The sequence below is a fragment of the Cryptomeria japonica genome, chromosome 2, assembly GCF_030272615.1.
Source record: "Cryptomeria japonica chromosome 2, Sugi_1.0, whole genome shotgun sequence".
Classification (NCBI taxonomy): domain Eukaryota; kingdom Viridiplantae; phylum Streptophyta; class Pinopsida; order Cupressales; family Cupressaceae; genus Cryptomeria; species Cryptomeria japonica.
The window spans coordinates 642,701,195-642,720,768 of NC_081406.1; the positions used below are offsets into that span (position 1 = coordinate 642,701,195).

Here is a 19,574-nt window from a genome sequence, read left to right on the forward strand (position 1 = left end):
GTCGGTGGGGAATTCAACTTTCAGGGAAGTACGTTGGGACCCTGAGTCTTGTAACAATGAAATTCTTGCCCTTTCCAGTCCAAAATGGATAACTATAAAAAATATTCCCCCTTTTCTCTGGTCTTGTATAGATAGGATTGCCGAACCCTTGGGCAAAATTGTAAAAATTGATTCCGCCCCCTCGGTTCTTGCACATCTCGATGCTAGATTACTCATAGCCTTAAAAATGGGTCTTGTATACCCCGCCGAAATTGATATTTGCTTTGATAATAAAACCTTTTGTTGCCCAATTGAGTACATGGGTGGTATAGATGCCTGCCATTATTGTAAAATGAGTGGTCACTTTAGAAGCAGATGCCCATTACTGACTAAGAAAAATATCAGGGCCAAAAACCCCTTCGAGCCCCCGGCTGCTCCCTTCGAACCTCCTCTGACTGTCTCTTCTCACTCTCATCCCCCCACCTCCGGCTATCCCTCACTCTCCCGATCCCCCCCCCCCCTTCGTCTTCGGCTTCCTCATTGGTTGTTTCTATTCTAAACTATAGTTTTGCTATTAAGGATGCCCTATCTGCTGATCAATCCCCCCCCTTGACCCCTCTGAGCTTGCTGATAACCCCGAATTTCACTCGGGCCCGAGATCCCAAAATTCTCAACAACTTGTGTTGGAAAAATTGAGAAAAGCTATTGAGGCTAGGAAGGTTCTTGAACAAGATCTTCATAAGTAGAAATTGGAAATTGAAGCCTCCTCATGGCAGATGCCTGGCCTTGAGGGCTTGGATAGGGGCGCTCCACCTATATTAGATACCCTTAGTAGTGACTCTAGATAGGGCCTTGAATTGGCTGCATTTAGGGGACCTGCAGAAGAAATTAAAATTGATGAGATTAATCCTTCTACCCTAGATTTGAAGGATCGTGGATACAATCCTACTATGGTTGAGATCTTGGTAGATCCTCTAGGTGCATCCAATGGGTCAAAGGCCTCTGAGCGAGACCCTGGTAGTAGTACCTATTGTACTTCTAGCACCCCTATTGATGCCCTAAATGTAGAGAAGATTGTGACATGAGCAAATGGGATCAACATGGATCCCCTTACTCCTAGGTGCACCAATTTTGAGCAAGGCTCAGTAGGAACACCAGAGGGGTTCACTATGGTCAAACACAGGAGGTCTAGAAGGAAGAGATCCCCCCCCAAATAGCAAAGATAGCTCCTCTAGGAAGGAATCCCTTGGCCCCAAACAAATATCTGAGGCAAGTAAAAAGAGAGGTAGACCTTGTTCCTCCATTGCATTTGATGCTAGCAATATCACAAATAAAGAGGAATGGCCTAAATGTTTTGAGGGTTTTAAATCCCAAATGGACCCCATCCAATAAAGTTAGCCATGCTGAAAACATTCTCTTGGAATATCAGGGGCCTTGAGGCTCCTAATAGGAAATATATCATCAAGAGATTCCTTAATGGACATAAAGACATGGATTGTCTCCTTCTTCAAGAGCTAAAGGTTGTTGGCTTCACTTTGCAAATCGGCCTCAAATGTATTTGGAGGGAGGCTACATCCTTTTGCACTAACCATTCCAAGGGTAAAGGTGGTACAACCATACTACTTAGTCCTAGATGGGCTAACAAAGTGATTAACTGGGGTCAATCCCCCTGTGCTAGGGCTATCTAGGTTTCTATTCAGCTAGATGACCAAAAGTTTGGAATTTGTTTTGTATATGTCCCTTATGACTATAGAGAGAGGGGGGAGCTTTGGAATTGGCTAGCAGGTTTGGAGGACATCCCTTAGATTGTGGGGGGTGATTTCAATATGATTGAACATGCAAATGACAAAAAAGGAGGCAAAAAGTTTGAATGGAAGGGTATGGAAAGGTTGTAGTGGGACAAAATGATTAATAAACTACATCTTGTTGACCCTATTGCTGGAAGGAAAGGTCATTTGAACACTGTGTGATATACTTGGTGTAATTACCATCAGCTGAATAAGAGAATCTATTGTAGGCTAGACAGACTCTACTTCAATAAAAATCACTTTGACATTGGTAAAGGAACTAATGGGGATCAATACTTTGTCTCTCCATACACATTGTCAGACCATCACCCCATACTAATGGGTATTGATCTCTCCTCCTCTTGTCACCCCCCCTCTACAAGACCTACTTCCTTCACTTTAAACACTAGACTCTTGGAGGATGAGGATCTCTGCTCTGCCCTGGCCTTCATCAGATTGTTTAACATGAAAGAGCAGCACCGACTTTCTAATATTGACAAATGGAATCTGAACATTAAAAGTTGGACCACCCTCTGCCAAACAGTAGGGAAAAAGAAAGCCAAGGATACCAGGAGAGTTGAGAGGCTACTTCAGGAAGATATTTGTAATGCAGAGATGAATCTTCAGGTTTCACCTAATGATGAAAGCCTTACTAACACCTTGGTGTCAATCAAGAACCAACTTAGGAAAATTCAGAATGAGAAGGTTAGAGGGTTGAAAACCAAGACCAAATTGAATTGGTTGGATTCGGGGGACAAGGGCTCAAAATTTTTCTTCCAAATGCTTAAGGTCAAAGAGGCAAAAGAGAGCATCAATGCTATTTGGGAAAACAATACCCACATTACTGACACAGAGGAGATCCTCAAGTGCTTCACTTAGTTCTACCAAAACTTATTCACTGCAACAAATGTAAATGATGAACATAGGGCTGCCAGGGTGCTCATTAAGGAGTTGATCCCACCTAAGCTTAATGAGAAGGACATTGAGTTTGTAGGGAGTCCCATCTCAAAAGAGGAAATTGAAAAGACCATCTCCTCGATGGGAAATGATAGATCCCCTGGACCGGATGACTTTCCGGTGGAATTTTACAAGAAGAATATCAGGTGGATTGTTGGTGACCTACATAGCCTATATCTGGAAGCTATTAATAAAGGAACTCTAAGCAAAGAAATCAACCAAGGGGTGATCAAGCTCATCCCTAAGGAAGGGGACAAGACATTGCTAAAGAACTGGAGGCCTATCATGCTATTAAATGTCTCCTATAAGATCTTGGCCAAAGTGATGGCTAATAGGCTAGTTAAAATCCTTCCAAAGATAATCAGTCCTACCCAAACTGCCTTTGTTAAAGGCAGATATATCCTTGAAAATTTGATCACCTGTTGGGAATCACTCGAGTGGGCTAAGGAGTCAGGGCGGAATGGAGCCATGTTGTTGATTGATTTTGAAAAGGCATATGATAGGATAGAGTGGAGCTTCATAATTCAGATGTTGGTGAGTTTGGGGTTCCTAGAGACGTTCTATAGGATAGTTCAAACTTTACTCTGTGAGGCCAATGTTGTTGTTGATGTAAATGGAATCAGATCTGATAATATTGTTCTTTCCAGGTCAATAAGATAGGGTTTTCCACTTGCCTCGGCCTTATTTGTGTTGGTTGCTGATGCTATGTACTATGTTCTAAAGGATCGCAATATGACCCCCAGGGTCAAATGCATCTCTCTCCCTAATAAAGAGGAAATTATAAATGTTCAGTTTGTTGATGATACAACTATCCTGCTTGTCTTGGAAGAGGAGAACCTATCCTCTCTGTTGCACAACATTGAAATCTTTTGCAAGGTTTCAGGCAATAAAATTGCTCTCCACAAATCAACCTTGCTAGGATGGACTGATTCCCCCCCTAACTGGCTGTCTAAATTTGACCTGAAATGGGGAGGACCGAACCTAATCACTAGATATCTGGGTATCCCTTTCTTTGTCTCCCCGAATTTGAAATAAATGTGGGAGTGGTTCAGGAATAAGGTGGATAAAAACTGAATAAATGGAACAGAAACTTCCTCTCCCTGGCAGGTCGATTTCAGGTCTGTCAAAAAATCTTGTCTTCATACAACATGTATTGCTCCTTAGCCTGGCTATTGAGTAATTACCAGTTCAATTATCTTCAAAAACAAATCAAGAAATTCCTATGGTCGGACACATGTTGTAAAATGGGATTGGTGTGTTAGATCTAAGATGTAGGGGGGCATGGGCCTCAAAGACCTCAAAATTCAGGGCATTGCCTCGGCTGCCAAGTGGATTTTTAAAGCCCTTGATGGAAATGAACCTTGGAAAATTCTAATCAGACACAATATACAGTGCTCCCTCCCTAGAAAGGCAAAGAAATGGAGGAACTTGCCCATGTGGGACTTGATTGCTGGCAATTTTGAGATCTCTCCTGCGGGCTCAGAGGTCTTTAAGTCCATATTGAGGGCTTGGAACCATGTCAAACAATTCATCAGTAACAATGGTATTGTTGATAATAAGTTTACTCTCAACTTGGGCAGACCTATATGGTGGAATATTCTGCATAATGGGAAGCAATTGGCCTACCTTCAAGGGTGTTCTGCATTGAAATGGCACAACTTAGGTCTGGTTACTTTTGAACACATCTTTAAATATGGTTCTCTGATCTCTTGGGATGTTCTTAGTTTGGCTTTCAACCTCCCCATCTCCCAAGCCAGAACCTACAATGTCCTCAAGAATGCACTTGACCCCATCCTCTCCTCATCTTCCCCTCCTTCGCTCTCCCCAATTTCTTCCCTTTGTTGGGTTGATGTCTCTCCCCTCCCTCTAATGAAAGCCAAACTTGTCTACTCTTCCCTTGCTGATTCCAAAGATATCTTAACTCATCTTAATAATGTTTGGAACCTCACCTGGGATTCTAAAAAGTGGCATTCTGCTCTCTTGAGATTTTGGTCTGCTCCGACTTAACCAAAAAAGAAGTCCTTTGCTTGGAAACTTCTGCTTCACAAGCTCCCTCTTAAAGACAATAATGGCAACCCCCTATTGTGTAAATTGTGTTGTCTCCCTGAATCTGTGCTACACATTTTTTTTTATTGTCATTTCGCCAAAGAGGTGTGGAAGTTGTTTGGTCTTTCAATTGATACTAAATGTCTTACTATTGATGAGTTGGTACTTGGTTATATTAAAGGTGGCAAGAAATATGCTAATCTCTTTTGGTTTGTTCTCTCCTTGGAAATTCTTTGGATCATTTGGAAATCTAGGAATGATGATGCGTTTATTGGCAAGGGTAGATACCTCACTGAGTCTCTTAGGAGACTCATTCTTTATCTTGTTGCTATGCAGGTCACAGTGGTTCTCTGCCTTGATGAGGGCAAATTTGATAGATGGTTGAACAATGGTGCAATATATGTCTTCATCAGGGAGTTGTCTCATGGGTTTACCTAGGACCGAATGGAAAGTAATAAGACACAATTTGAGCAGGCATTAATGAAATTTATGTAGGAGATGGAGGCAAGAAAACAAAGAGAGGACTTCATTCAGATGGAATTGGAAGGACTGCCTACCCACCCTTTTAGAGACCAGTTTGTCGAGGGACATGTACAAGTGTGGTGCGAGGGCGAATTGGGATGGATTGCATGGCTCCCCCCTTTGGGAGATAATATTGATCTCGACTCCTCCTTCCTCTTTAGCTAGTTGATAACATGTTTCTTTTATGATATATTGTGTATATGGGACCTCCAATACTATATTTTTGTAAATTTTGGGTTATATTCTGTATTATTCCTATGCTTCATCCGTAACCTGTATGTAATGGACACATGATATGGCCTATGGGCTTTCCAGCCATGGTTTTTTTGATACTATGATTCCTATCTAATAGATGGATGTGTGTTTTCCAGCCAGGACTATTGAATTTTGTAATGTTGTTCTATGATACTTAATACAAAAAAAATAAAAAAATCAACAGACTATAGTGACAACATTAATTATATTTAATTAATATTGAGGAGGAATAGGAATTGACACAATTAATAAATAAATTATGGAAAGAACTTAAAATAATTAAAATAATTATTTTTAAGTGTCTACATGGGTATTTTGATCGTTGGAAGATATATCCTTATTGCTTGGGGATAGGTCCATAGAAGTTTTTAAACTCCCACAATTATATTTTATACATTTTATGGTATCTTTGGACTAGGCTTAGCTTGTGACTAAGGTTTTCCCTTTTGGTGTTGTATTGTTTATACTCATCTCTATGAGTCGATTTGTTCTCTTTCTTTGCTTGTTCTTAGCCTATTTTATATTTTGTTATGTTTTTATCTTCTTTTAACCTTTTATGGTATTTTGGGATAGGTTTTGGTGTGTCTTTGCCCGTCTTTTTAGATATAGGGTTGGGGACCCTTCGTACATCCTCAAAATTTAATTTAAAAAGATCACATCTTATAATCATTCAAATTCCTAAATCATTCGAAAGGATAATTTATTATAGAGGATCGATTCAATTGATGCACTTAAAGGAACAACATCTACTTTAGTCACAATCTAGGACATTTTTACACTTTCCTATATTATTCAAGATAATTTTAAACACAACTACAAATTTAGTTTTTCTTATTTCGCCTAAGAGAACTTGTTCTTACTAATATAATAACCTCCTTGTGGTATTTTTAAGTACCACTAGTCCTTGACAACTAACAAGACATAGAGATTCCAATGAATCAGAGAGCACAAGTACAAAATTAATTAGATCTAATGTACAAGCCATATAGTAGATATGTGTATGTAGAATTGACCCAGATTCATGGATTCAACTAACAAAGAGTTCAAAGGCTATTCTTATTTTGATTTTTAGTATCAAGACAAATAGTTATTAGAGAAATTTTATAGTTATTCCTCTTCATCATTCTTGAAACTAATTATCATTATTCAGTAGATTAAGTATTCAATTATCAGTCCCATGACGATCATAATCTAACTAATCTAAGTTGATTCATATCTAACACTTGAAATAAATTAACCTTAGAGAAAAATTATTTCTTTTTACAAATTTCTAATAAAAATAACACATTATTTATAAGATAGAAGAAAGAGGAACAAATCAGTAACATAAGATCATCACACAATACAAGATTTGTGTGAAGAAACCCTTGTGGGAAAAAAATCCACTAGGAAGAGAGGTCAAGTATGCATTATAAATAATAAATGTGATTATAATGCATTCAATTCCATTCTTCTCTTTTCTACCAATGTGGCAACACTAGTGTACCTATGAAGAACCTCATTATTCTTCTCGTTTGTCCTTGTTCTTGTAGAGTAACTCTACAATCAACTGTTTTTTAATATAATTTACATCCAAGTAGCTAAATTTATAGGATGACAAGAGCTCTAAAATTACCAAACATGGCATCGAAAGAAAGCTCTTCATATTGTTGATTCTAATAAAGCAATAATTTTAGAAAAATAAATATAAAGGATGGCGGTTTTAATATCTACAATTAAAGAATGTGTGTCAAAGATAAAATTCTAGAATTAGACTAGAATATGATTAGAAAAAAGATGCATCTTTGTCAAAATAATGTCTTAGATTTTGTGTTGGCTCCATGTTCTATCTAGGGTCAATTTGATCCAATCTAGGCCATATATTTTCATCTTGTAGATTTAGACTTGTTTTTGTCATAGGGGCTTCACTAAATAGGCAATATCATATTACATGTGTTCATATTGGGGGGTTTAATATCCCAAAAATGAGGGTACAATATATTGCCCATCGATCAAAATGAGGGGGTATTTAACTTGGGCTATGAAAATACAATATTTTGTGCAAATAGGGGGGCTTTTAATTTAGGTTTTGCATTAGGAGGGAATGGAAAAAAAGGAATTTAGGGCAATATTTTGAAAATAGGGGGAATCTTTAGCATGCCATGAACGCGTGTGATATAACCCAAGTTCACTAAGTGAAGCCCCCGTGGCTTTTGTGTAATTGTACAATCTACTTGTGTCTTTGCTTGATAGATATTTATTTGTTTTATTAATTTTTTTTGGCAATTTGTTTTATTAATTTTGATTATTTGAAGGTTGGTGGCATTTCAAAATATCTTGGAAGGTTGTCATTCATCATAAGGAGATGAGCACTCTTATGTCGACCCTTGAAAATGTGTACAATAGTTTGAATAGAACAAGCAAGGGCCCTAGAATGCTATCTTAGATTTATTACTCTTTTTACTACACCCAATTTAAGTGTGTGTACTCTCTAGGATAAGAGCATTTCAAATGATTGCTTGACAATTACAACAAGTGCATTAAATACTAGCACATAACATCCAATTTCACAAAGTGTGTTGGCTCAAGGTAAGAACATAAAGGGGACCGGTAGATCAAATTTTGAATTAAATTAAATTTCACAAAATGATAAAGTTAAGTCCACAATTACAATAACCCAATATAATAAAAATTCTTAGACCCAAATGACTAATGACTAAGTGGAGGTAGTTCCACATATAAATGTGATAATTATGCAAGTAAAATGAATGTATTAGAATTTACATGTATATAAGCATAACATGAGAGTTAAGTGTATGTGGATATTTGTTTATATTGATGGGTAAAGATTAGGGAAAAGAACTCAGCTTTACACAAAATTGTATCACTTGTTAATATGGTTATGTACCAAGTTATTTCCTCAAAATATATATAAAACTAAATGAAAACAATATGAACATACAAACTTCACCATTTCAATATAATAATCCTAATATATATTTATAAACATAAAATATGATTTGTATAAATATATACAACAAAGAAAGACACTAATATTTGTAGTTTCTCTTGAATATTAAATAGTCCTTACAAATTTAATTGCTAAATTATTGAAAGAATAAAATAAATTATCATTCTACTAATCACCCAATTCATATATATATGGTAAATAATTCATTATCTGAAAGACTTTGTAGTACTAATGTGAAAGCATGTTACGACCCAGACGAATACTATCCCCCGCTCCTCCATAACTCTAATGTATCAAACGAGGCCCACTGTGAGGTGGGTGCCTCATCCATCAATGACTACTTGAGTGCCAGTGTCATTGTCATAATGCATCTAATGAGGGACACCTAATATTTATAATTTCTCTTAAATAGTTCTCAAACATTTAATTGTTAAATTATTGAAAGAATTAAAAAATTATCATTTTACAAATCACCTTATTCATAATATTTTTTTTTGAAAGGCTTTGTGGTCCACATGGTATCTTTACCCTGATGCATAGTTTAAGAGGAGATACTTCAGTAGAGTTATGATGGAAAGGTTCAAACTGATTCATCCTATCATAATCAAAGAAGATTATTCCATCATTCCACTAAGGATCTATGATATTATTTTATTTTTGTCCTGCTGAAGTAGTGTGGCTCTTTCAGATCTCATTACCTGTCATAATTCAGATAATATTCAAGCACCAAAAAGTAATCATAAAAGCTCATATTTTCAACTTAAATCTGAACAAGTATGCTCAGCTGATTTTAGTTAGATAACTGAAAAACCAAAAAGCCTGTCAAAACAAGAGTGGGAACTGAAGAAGACATGATATCAAGTCATGAAAGGACATTCCAAATTGCCCTTTCTACAGAAAACAACAGTCATTTGTTTGCAGGCAAAGCATGTGAAAGGGAAGTGGCATTCGGGCCTGCCCCCACTACCATGCTTAAGAATTTATTCATTCATCACTAGGAAGTGGGTCAGATGAGGGTACTTGATATATTTGATAAGAACTATGTATTTACACTTTATACAAGTAGTTTTACACTCATATTACAAGGCATATACCATAGTGATATTGCAAACGGTCCCATTCTAATAGTTCAGCACTCTAATAATCTAGAAGATACTATCGGAGATATGAGATTTCCGCAGTCTATAATGATATAAAAATTGTATTGTGTTTTGGATTTAACTGTGTAGCGCTTATTTGCATCAACTTTTCAGATCACATTTCATGATCTATCGTTTGCTTTTCATAGCTCTCTCACCCTTGTGGTGGATCATGGAGTGTGATCTGCAATGTTGATTTAAATAAATGCTACACAATTGAATCCAGAAGCATGATACAGTTTCTATATAAATAATGCCATGTTAAATAGATATCAGCATTCTTTCTTTTGAGTTTTACAAACATTTTCTCACAACTTCTTGTCATTTTTGGTGTGAAATGTTGAAAAATTTATCTTAATAAAAAAAAGAAGTTTTGATTAGGCTAAAGTGAGCTTTGTTATATTCATTGTTCATATAAAGATTTTTCTAGCCAGGTGGTATATAGGGAAGGAAGTTGTCACATAAAAAAGAAAGTCTAAAGTCTAAGTTGCAAAGGTTATAGATAAGTTGGGTCCCATGACATAAAGGATTCACTCTATCTTTTTTGAAGGATTCAATAGGCACATTTAAATTGGAACTGAAACAATATCATATTAGATTTTCAAATATCTAAGTTTGAGTAGGAATCATGTTCTTTTGAGTGCTCAAAAATCTCATCAAGATCTATTATTCAATTTGGAAAAGATTTATATGAAATTCTATGTTTTATTGAGTGTTCTAAAATCTTGTCAAGTTTTACTACTCAATTTAGGAAAGTTTTATAGGAAATTCTATGTGCCCATCAACTTTTTCATTTTATTTCAAGTTGGTCTTCTAAATTATATACTATTTCATTTTTCATAATAAACATAATTTGACTTCCAATGACGTATGCTTCTTCTAGACTATTGACATTCTATATTTGCTTCTGTTACAAAAAATTGCATATGGTTTAGTTTTCATCTCAAAAGCAATAATCATGATTGCTTAGGTACTTTTTCCTTTTGTGATAACATAATTTTGTGTTTGACATAATATGTTTGCTTCTATAACAAGAATTTGTATATGGTTTAGTTTTCATTTCAAAAGCAATAATCATGATTGGTTAGATACTTTTTTCTTTTATGATAACATAATTTTGTGCTGTGAAATGTTGCCTATAATGTAATATATTAAAAAAAAAGCTCGATAAATCTATAAGATAGAAATTGTGTATATACATTTTAAAGCAATAGTAAACAAAATAGAATGCAAAGAGAATATGTAGTAGTTTTACTTGAGAAAACGCTTTTAAATAAAAAACAAAGAACATAAAAAATTTCACTATTGCAAAAAATTTAACCATTCTCCAATACAATAATGAATCTCTCTTTCTTCACCATTAAGTATGAAATCATTTGAAAGATAAACATGAATACTTTAAAACATGAATGAAAATAGCAAACAAAGATAAGCGTGAATGATTTAAAACATAGATAAAAATAGAAAATCTTAGAATAGAATTCAACTAACCCCATCTTAACTATTAATATTAAACATTAAAAAATACAAAACTTCTCCAACATAATATCTACACTTTAACATAATTATTATAATATTCTCTTCATCCTCTTTAAAATATTTTGTATTAATTTACAAGCAAACATTTGGTTCAATTCCATAGGAAATTGTGATGCTGCCTACCACCTCCTCTTAGGTGGTGGAGAATATATACTAGGCATTTTGGTACTCATAGCACACTGACATTATTATATATAAATGCTTTGTTATATATAAATGCTTTGTGCATTGTACTATGAATTTTTTTTATTAAATCCTCAATGAGTGTGACATCACAATGTACTGTAATTTTTTTAATTAAATTTGTAAAGAGTGGGACAAAGTGGATTTGATGGGATAGCAGGAGCCCACTTTGCTTCATGTTAGACATACTTATGTGACCTCCCATAACTCCATTCATATGTATTCCAGGACCTTAGAATACATATAATAATAATAATAAACCCTAATTTATGACGTTGTTAACTTCCTTAGCTTACGTGCATGGAGTTAGCAGTTAAATCCATCTTTACATAAATCATCTTTTCTATGTTTGCTTGCTGTTTTTCATTTTCTATATTTAAAAATCATAAAAAAAAAATTATATTCTTATTAAACTTTTATAGTACATACGAACTTTTACTTTAATTGCTTTTATTTCTGGTTTCGATTGTGTGTAATTTGTTTGTAGCAATGTTTCGGATCACATTTCGTACGTTTCGGATCACATTCCATGATCTATCGTCATGATAAAAGAGAACTGAAACGTAAAATTACTAGAAACAAAAGCAATTAAACTATGGATTGTGGAAATCTAATATCATTACATTAACTTTTTATTTCATCAATATTTCCGATCACATTCTTTGATCTATCACGAGGATGAGCAAATAAGAGAAAATAAATTTTTCTCTAGTATAGAATCGTATTCTATGATCTATCACAAGGATGAACAAATAAGAGAAAATAAATTTTTCTTGTTCTTATTGCTTCTGGTTTAGATTGCATTTGTTTATTTAAATAAATTTTTCGGATCACAATTTGCGATCCATCATCAAGATGATAGATAGCTCATGGAGTAGAGATCTCAGAATGTGATCCGAAACGTTGATGTAAATAAACACATGCAGTCTAAACCAGAAGCAATAACAAGAACTATTATGAATAGTGGAAAACTAATATCGTTAACAATTTTTTCTTAGATATTCAAACCATCATATAATTCTTTTTTTTTTTTGGTCGATAAAAAGTAAAGCCTGAATAATATATTTATTTTAAAGAAAATTTACATCATGAAGCCACAGATTTCTAAAATGGCCCAATGGACCTAAAAACTGTGAAAATGAAACTATGTCCATGAGTATCTGTTTAATTCTCTCCTCGAGGCATTACAATTTATGAATATTTCTGGATTAGATAATATGACCATTTTACTTTAAATGCTTTTGCTTCTGGTTTCGACCCTGTATAATTTTTTTGTATCAACATTATGGATCACATTAAGTGATCTATCATTGAGATAAAAGAGAGCTGAGAGAGACTCAAAATCACACACAGTCGAAACCAGAAACAAAAGCAATTAAATTATGGATTACTGAATCTGATATCATCAACGTTATTCTTCATCAATATTTTGGAGAAATTTCTTCTCTGACTTGTTCATCCTGACAATTAATCATATAATATTTAAAAATAAAAAATTCACAAAAATTAATTCAAAGATATTCAAATCATTGTATATTTCTTTATTAAATTACAATTTATCTGTATGTAAATCCTTCTCAATTCACATGATATATAAGAGAGTCTTTTCCTTTTTTGTTATAGTTTTAATTTCAGGATCAGCTGGATCCCTGTTAAGTTTAATTTCTTTATAGCCATATGAGGCTTGCCAAGACTCTTGCTACTTTCTTTAATTTTTATAGTATGAACAATATGCTTATCTCTAAAGATAGTTGGTTTAAGATTAGTATCTTTTTGTTAATCTGCTGTTTAAGTTGCTATATGACGAGATTGTTTTCAATCTTGGGTTATTCTATAGCTGTAGGTGGATCTGACTGTCGTCAACTGTATTTGTACTGGTTATGCTCTCTCTAAGACTTACTGTATATTCCGAATCAGCCCCCTTATTTTAGCTGCTTTATTATCAAAAACATATAAAAAGACCTTTTTAAATAACCATGGTTCTCCTTGAATATAATGGCTTTATCATGATTGTTAGTAGATATGCATCTTGGTGCCTTGAATTTATTCATTTGAATTGATTTCATACATACAATCCAGTGCAATATGAGTCATAATAATAAAGCCTTGATCTTTTATTTTATAACATCTTGAACTATCACGTGTTTAATCATTCTGAATGATTTCACTGATATGTTCAAATAAACATTTGATACTAAAATTAGGTAAAGGCATCATAAACTTTTGGAAACTTTGATAATTCATGTTCTGATTCTTTTTGAGAATTTATACAGAATATATAATATTTTTCACTTTCAGGTGAAGTTCATTTAATCTTTTTTTTCCTCCTTTTTCTTTTGGGTATGAATGCAGCTGGATTATCTTTACTTTGAAGTAGCTAATTAATTACAACATGTATAAATTTCAATCATAATATTGTCTGCTTAATCAGAGTTCTTTATGCTTTGTTCTAATAGATCATATGCTTAGTCTTTCAGCAACTATGTTTGTGCTTGATAGATTATGATTCAAACAAGTATTTTTTTCTTTTTAAATACCACGCAATTTATGATTCCTAGAGGGTGAATGGAAACAGCTTGACCGTGATCATGTGACCCTGGTCTTGTATGATTGCTTCTTTCCATACATCAAACTTTTACTGCCACCAGCCAGTAAAAAGCCTGCGAATTTCCAACACGTGGCCCCATGAAACATTGAAAAGCAATAAGCTAATTTGTTCCAATGGGTATTCTTGATGTTCAAATAGTTAGGTCTGGATAGATATTGTCCTTGCAATTAGATTTTCTACCATGTCTTTTAGTCTAAACATGTTTAAATCTCTGCCCAAAGCATGATGGCTTCCCATCCCTTTGCTTCCTTTAAATCAAACTTGTCCTAAAGCTTTCTACCAAGGTCTGAACTGGTTGTCCATCCAGTATGAAATTCCTTTACTTTATCATGTTCATTGTATGAAAGTATATCCATATGCTGTCTGTCCTGTCTGCTCCTAAAACATCTCCTCTTTTCATCATCTGTGAAGTGCATAAATAACACCCAAAGCTTATTTAATAGCATTGAAGAGAAGAAGGCTTGGCAATCTGTTATTTTTGCAGCTATGATGCCCCCAGAGGATCCATTTCTGCAGGATAACAACATGATTGGGCCAAAAATGGCTTCCCCTGTGAAGCCCAGGGTTGGTGGAACAGAGAATGTTCTAGTCCATCATGACCCAGATGGAGATAATGGTTATAGTAATAGTAATTGTCACGAGGATCATCATTGTCATATGATGAATTGTATATCAGCTGAGACAGAAGCTCCAGTTCAGCAGCCTCAGAACTCAAGGGCCTCCAATTCCAATTCCAATTCCAATTCCAATTCCAAGTCCATCTTTGGGCAGCCATTGCAGCCTGTGACTCTTAAGGTTGAACATCATGGATCTCTCTTCTTATCATTTTTCTACTCACAGAATTCTTAAGTGCTATGTGTGTTTAATAGCTACCAAAGTCAACTAGAAATAGAAGCTTTGCATGGTTAGAGTCTCCCTAGTATCATCGTAAACATCTGTCTTAAACTCTACCATGGGTTCTCCAGCAGCATTTTTAGGTACTGTTAAATGTGTTCTTCCTGTTCTTAGCCTAAATTTGAATAGAGATTAACTGTCTTGGTTTGAAGTAGTTGGTGGTATCTTATTCTTAGTCTAATTTTTTTCACTTTTTGAGCTCTCTAACATTTTAATGTTGGATAGTGTGATTCAAAATGTTAGATGTAAAAAAAATAGCAATATGATTGTGAAAAACTGATATTCTTAAGCAGTTGGTAGTATTTACTGACTACATTGTTGTGTACAATAACACTTAGCTCTTTCTTTTTACATTATACTATGATTGATTTGATTTATTTTATGAAGTCTATAGAAGGCCCCTTCCATTGCTCCTTGTATTGATTTTCTATCCTTTTTGGCCTCTGGAGTTGTGTATAGAGAACTCCAAGTCACATTTAAACTTAGCTCAGAAGGGTAATGCACACATCTCCCAGCTGCTTGTGATAAACTTGGCTAGCATTTTGCTCTGTTGGGAGATGCAAGTTGAATTAATCACTATGTGTGTGTCTAGTGTGTACATCTTTTCTGCATCAGATTCTTCTGTTGCTTTCTTTGACATAGTTATTTGACTACTTTTTTTGGCATCTGACAAAATTTTAGATGATGACAAGGAGAAGGAAGGGAAATTGAAGTATACTTTTTAAACCCATTTGGGCTTACTTCAAACTTGTTTAATTGATCAATATTTAGTAATTGATTTGCTTGTTTTTATTACCATGGCTATATATTGCTTTTTAGACTAATAAGAGGGTGAAACTCCAATTCAAGTTGACTTCTTACAGTTGGATGGTGTCTTGCAGTTTGAGGACATTTTTTACAGGCTCAAATTGAAGCCAAAATCACAGTGGTATGACATTTGCAATGCATCAGAGCATAGAGCAATTGAGAAGGTTATATTGAATGGCATAACTGGAATTGTGTGTCCAGGAGAAATCCTAGCGATGTTAGGACCCTCTGGTAGTGGTAAGACCACTCTTCTCAGTGCGTTGGGTGGAAGGCTCAACGGTAAAATATCTGGTAAAATCCTCTTCAATGGAGCACAATTCAATAAATCCATGAAAAGGAGAATTGGGTTTGTTACACAAGATGATGTTTTGTATCCCCATCTAACTGTCAAAGAGACACTGGCCTATACAGCTCTTCTCAGGCTGCCTAAAACTCTATCAAAAATGGACAAGATAGAGCAGGCAGAGTCTGTGATAGTAGAACTTGGGCTAACCAGATGCAGGAACACCATAATTGGAGGACCTATAGTTAGAGGAGTCTCTGGAGGTGAAAGAAAGAGAGTGAGTATTGGTCAGGAGATGCTTGTAAATCCCAGCCTTCTGTTCTTAGATGAACCCACTTCTGGTCTGGATTCAACTACTGCCCAAAGGATTATATCAACATTGCTGGGACTTGCTAGGGGAGGCAGGACAATAATTACAACAATACATCAGCCCTCCAGTAGATTATATCATATGTTCCACAAGATCATTTTGTTGTCAGAGGGTCACCCTATTTACTATGGCCAAGCTTCTGGAGCTATGAGTTATTTTTCTTCCATTGGCTTCACACCATCTTTTCCCATGAACCCAGCTGACTTCATGCTTGATCTTGCCAATGGTGAGTTCTACAATTTCTTCTGACTCTGATTAGACAATCAACATTATTTTACAGTGTTTTGAAGCTTCCAGGGTCCATATTTATAAATAAATTCTGGAAAACATATAGAAATAGATCAAATTACCCATTTTCTCCCTAATGATTCAAATGTCCCAGTCTGAAAACAGAGTAATATGTGGTCTATTTCTCTCACAAATTTTCTAGAAGTATTTTTTTATAACAAATATCATCTTGGACTCTGTGTAAAGTAGCTATAAAAACTTATGGCATTGCAGGGATTGCACCGGATCCAAGACCTGCACACAACTCTTCCATAGAACAGGTAGATCCATATGCTCGCATGGAGCCTGATCTCCAGAAGTCTGTAAAGCAATCTGTAATGGCAGCATACTCTAAGAATCTTGCTGCAACTCTCAAGGCAGAGGTCAATATCGGTCAGAATACAGGCAGTATAAAGCACAAAAGTAAGATTTTCTTGTGCCTTAGAATTGTGCTTCATAATTACATTGTTGGGCACACCTATAAAGACATGTTCAAAATAGAATTACTTTATATGCTTATTAATATTATTCTTTACCCTTTTTCCTGGTAATACACCACCTCTACTGTTACTCCTCTTAGGTAGTAACATGTTGTAAGCAGTACAGTGTATAAATTTGTATGAGAAAAGATTCCGTGTTTCTATTTACCATGGTTTACCGAGAATGCTGCCCTTATGAATTACATGCTTATCAAGTTGGAAGAATTTCTAATGTGTGAAGCCTCCATTTCAGGGTCCCTAGATAGGAATGAATGGACAACAAGCTGGTGTCATCAGTTCTCTGTGCTGCTTCAAAGAGGCTTGAAGGAGAGGAGACATGAGTCATTTGGGGGACTAAGGATTTTCCAGGTTGTGTCTGTATCCATTTTCTCAGGCCTTCTTTGGTGGAATTCTTCAACCTCTCGCATTCAAGATCAGGTACTGCCGTCATATACCTAGGCTTGTGAGATTAGATTATCATATAAGTACATAATATAACTAATATATATTTATCTGATAACACCATAAATACGCATGCATGTGGAATTATGGATTACCCACAACATAACATATGAAATTTTTCCAAGTGTACTTAGCTAGTCAATACAATTTTTTGGATAATTTTTTTGTTTGTTTAGAAGCCCCCTCTTTTGATTTATAGTGCAAGAGTTCATACTCGGTAGCATCATTGATTTATAGATCGTTATGAACACTACTAATGATTTCAATTTCAAATTTTGAAGACATATACATCAAAAACAACTGTTTGTAGTGCTGAATTACTGATTCAATTGGTTGGCAATGTTTTAACCAGGTGGGGCTGCTGTTTTTCTTCTCAATATTCTGGGGGTTTTTCCCCCTGTTCAATGCCATATTCACTTTTCCACAAGAACGTTCAATGCTGCTCAAGGAAAGGTCATCAGGGATGTACAGACTCTCCTCATATTTCATGGCTAGAACAGTGGGTGACCTGCCAATGGAGCTTGCACTCCCCACCATCTTTGTCATAATCACCTACTGGATGGGAGGCCTAAAGCCAGATGCACAAACATTCATACTCACCCTTCTAGTCATACTATACAATGTCCTGATTTCCCAAGGCTTAGGCTTGGCGCTAGGAGCAGTACTCATGAATGTGAAGCAGGCTACAACCTTGGCCTCTGTTACAATGCTGATATTCTTATTAGCAGGTGGATATTATGTGCAGAAGACTCCTCCATTTATTTCATGGCTCAAGTATGTGTCCTTCAGCTATTACTGCTACAAGATGCTATTGGGTGTACAGTACAGCAAGGATGAAATGTATGTATGTGGCAATGGTATGATATGCAGGATTGCTGATTTTCCTGCCATAAAACATGTCGGGTTGGATCATTTACTGGTGGATGTGGCTGCCTTGGCCATCATGTTTGTTGGTTACAGATTGCTGGCATACTGGTCACTGACAAGAGTTAAAACTAGGCCTTCTCTTTAACACCCACTTCATCCATCAGCTACAATATGCTTAATGTATTTTCTCCTTTCTTCTGACCTTATTCCTTCAGATAGAAGGAAAATTTGAGAAAAAATGCTTCTCCTATCACTGTAATTACTACAGAGCACTAAACTATGGAAGCAGCCAGCCTCCCTTTGGCAATCCTAAGGAGCAAGAATGAACTCTCCAAAAATTGATTCTATATAACTATTATGACATAATCTGTTTTAACTTTCAACAATATGCAAGAAAAGTGTTTCCTTTTAATATGAAATTTTCAGGGAAGTTATGAAGTTGCAGGCCAGTTTGATAGTGATGGTATATGGCTTCCATTTATAATTTTGAATTAAGAGGAAAAATACTTTTATGGCCAGATAAATTTAAAACATTTTTAAAAATTATTTATAATGTAAGGTTATATACACCAAAAAAGTATTATGTGTTCCCTTACAAAATATACATCAAGTTAGATCCATATGCACAACATTCCAATCCTGCATTCATTCAGATGTCCATTTAGCCAGGCAATCCACTACTCTATCTCTCTCTAGGAACATGAAAAAACATAATGGATTTTAAAGACCTACTCAAATTTAGGATCTGTCTAATAACTACGGCTAAATGTCGATTAGCATCATCCAATTGTTGCTCATTCAACATATTCACCACCACTTGTGAATCAGGTTCACAAATAATTTTTTTCCAACCAAAAGCACGTCGTCTCTCTATAAAATACAAAATGACAAGAACCTCCATAAAGTTATTCATTGAGTATTCAAGACTCTTTCTTAAAAACCAAATATTCTAAAGATTTGACATGACATATTTATAGTGATAAAAAGTGATGCAACTTCCTTAAAATCCAAATATACTAAAGATTTGACATGGCATATTTGTAGTGATAAAAAGTGGTGCAACTTCCATAAGGTCTAGGCATAAAATAAAGAAAATCTAAACTAAACATTTTACTTAATTATTTACTTGGCTTTTAGTAAACATTATAAAAATTGGTGTCATACACATTCCAACCACACA

General features: G+C 35.2%; 1 protein-coding gene across 2 annotated transcripts; it reads left to right on the forward strand.

Moving 5' to 3' along the window:
- The first annotated feature begins 14,131 nt into the window (after positions 1-14,131).
- LOC131055059 (ABC transporter G family member 14) lies at positions 14,132-18,832 on the forward strand. Of its 2 annotated transcripts, none has more exons than XM_057989685.2 (5): positions 14,132-14,760; positions 15,741-16,545; positions 16,821-17,009; positions 17,319-17,503; positions 17,880-18,832. In XM_057989685.2, the coding sequence occupies exons 1-5, from the start codon at positions 14,452-14,454 to the stop codon at positions 18,537-18,539; spliced, it is 2,148 nt and encodes a 715-aa protein (XP_057845668.2). In that variant the 5' UTR covers positions 14,132-14,451; the 3' UTR covers positions 18,540-18,832. The 2 variants fall into 2 exon arrangements, with proteins under 2 accessions (XP_057845668.2, XP_057845676.1); XM_057989693.2 differs by lacking the exon at positions 14,132-14,760 and adding an exon at positions 14,793-15,571.
- Positions 18,833-19,574: the final 742 nt, after the last annotated feature.

Excerpts from the sequence above, each read along its gene's own strand:
- LOC131055059 (XM_057989685.2), top strand. The coding sequence starts at position 14,452 with ATGATGCCCCCAGAGGATCCATTTCTGCAGGATAACAACATGATTGGG. Across the intron at positions 14,761-15,740 it reads TGCAGCCTGTGACTCTTAAG|TTTGAGGACATTTTTTACAG; the intron begins GTTGAACATCAT and ends GGTGTCTTGCAG. Across the intron at positions 17,010-17,318 it reads AGGCAGTATAAAGCACAAAA|GGTCCCTAGATAGGAATGAA; the intron begins GTAAGATTTTCT and ends CCTCCATTTCAG.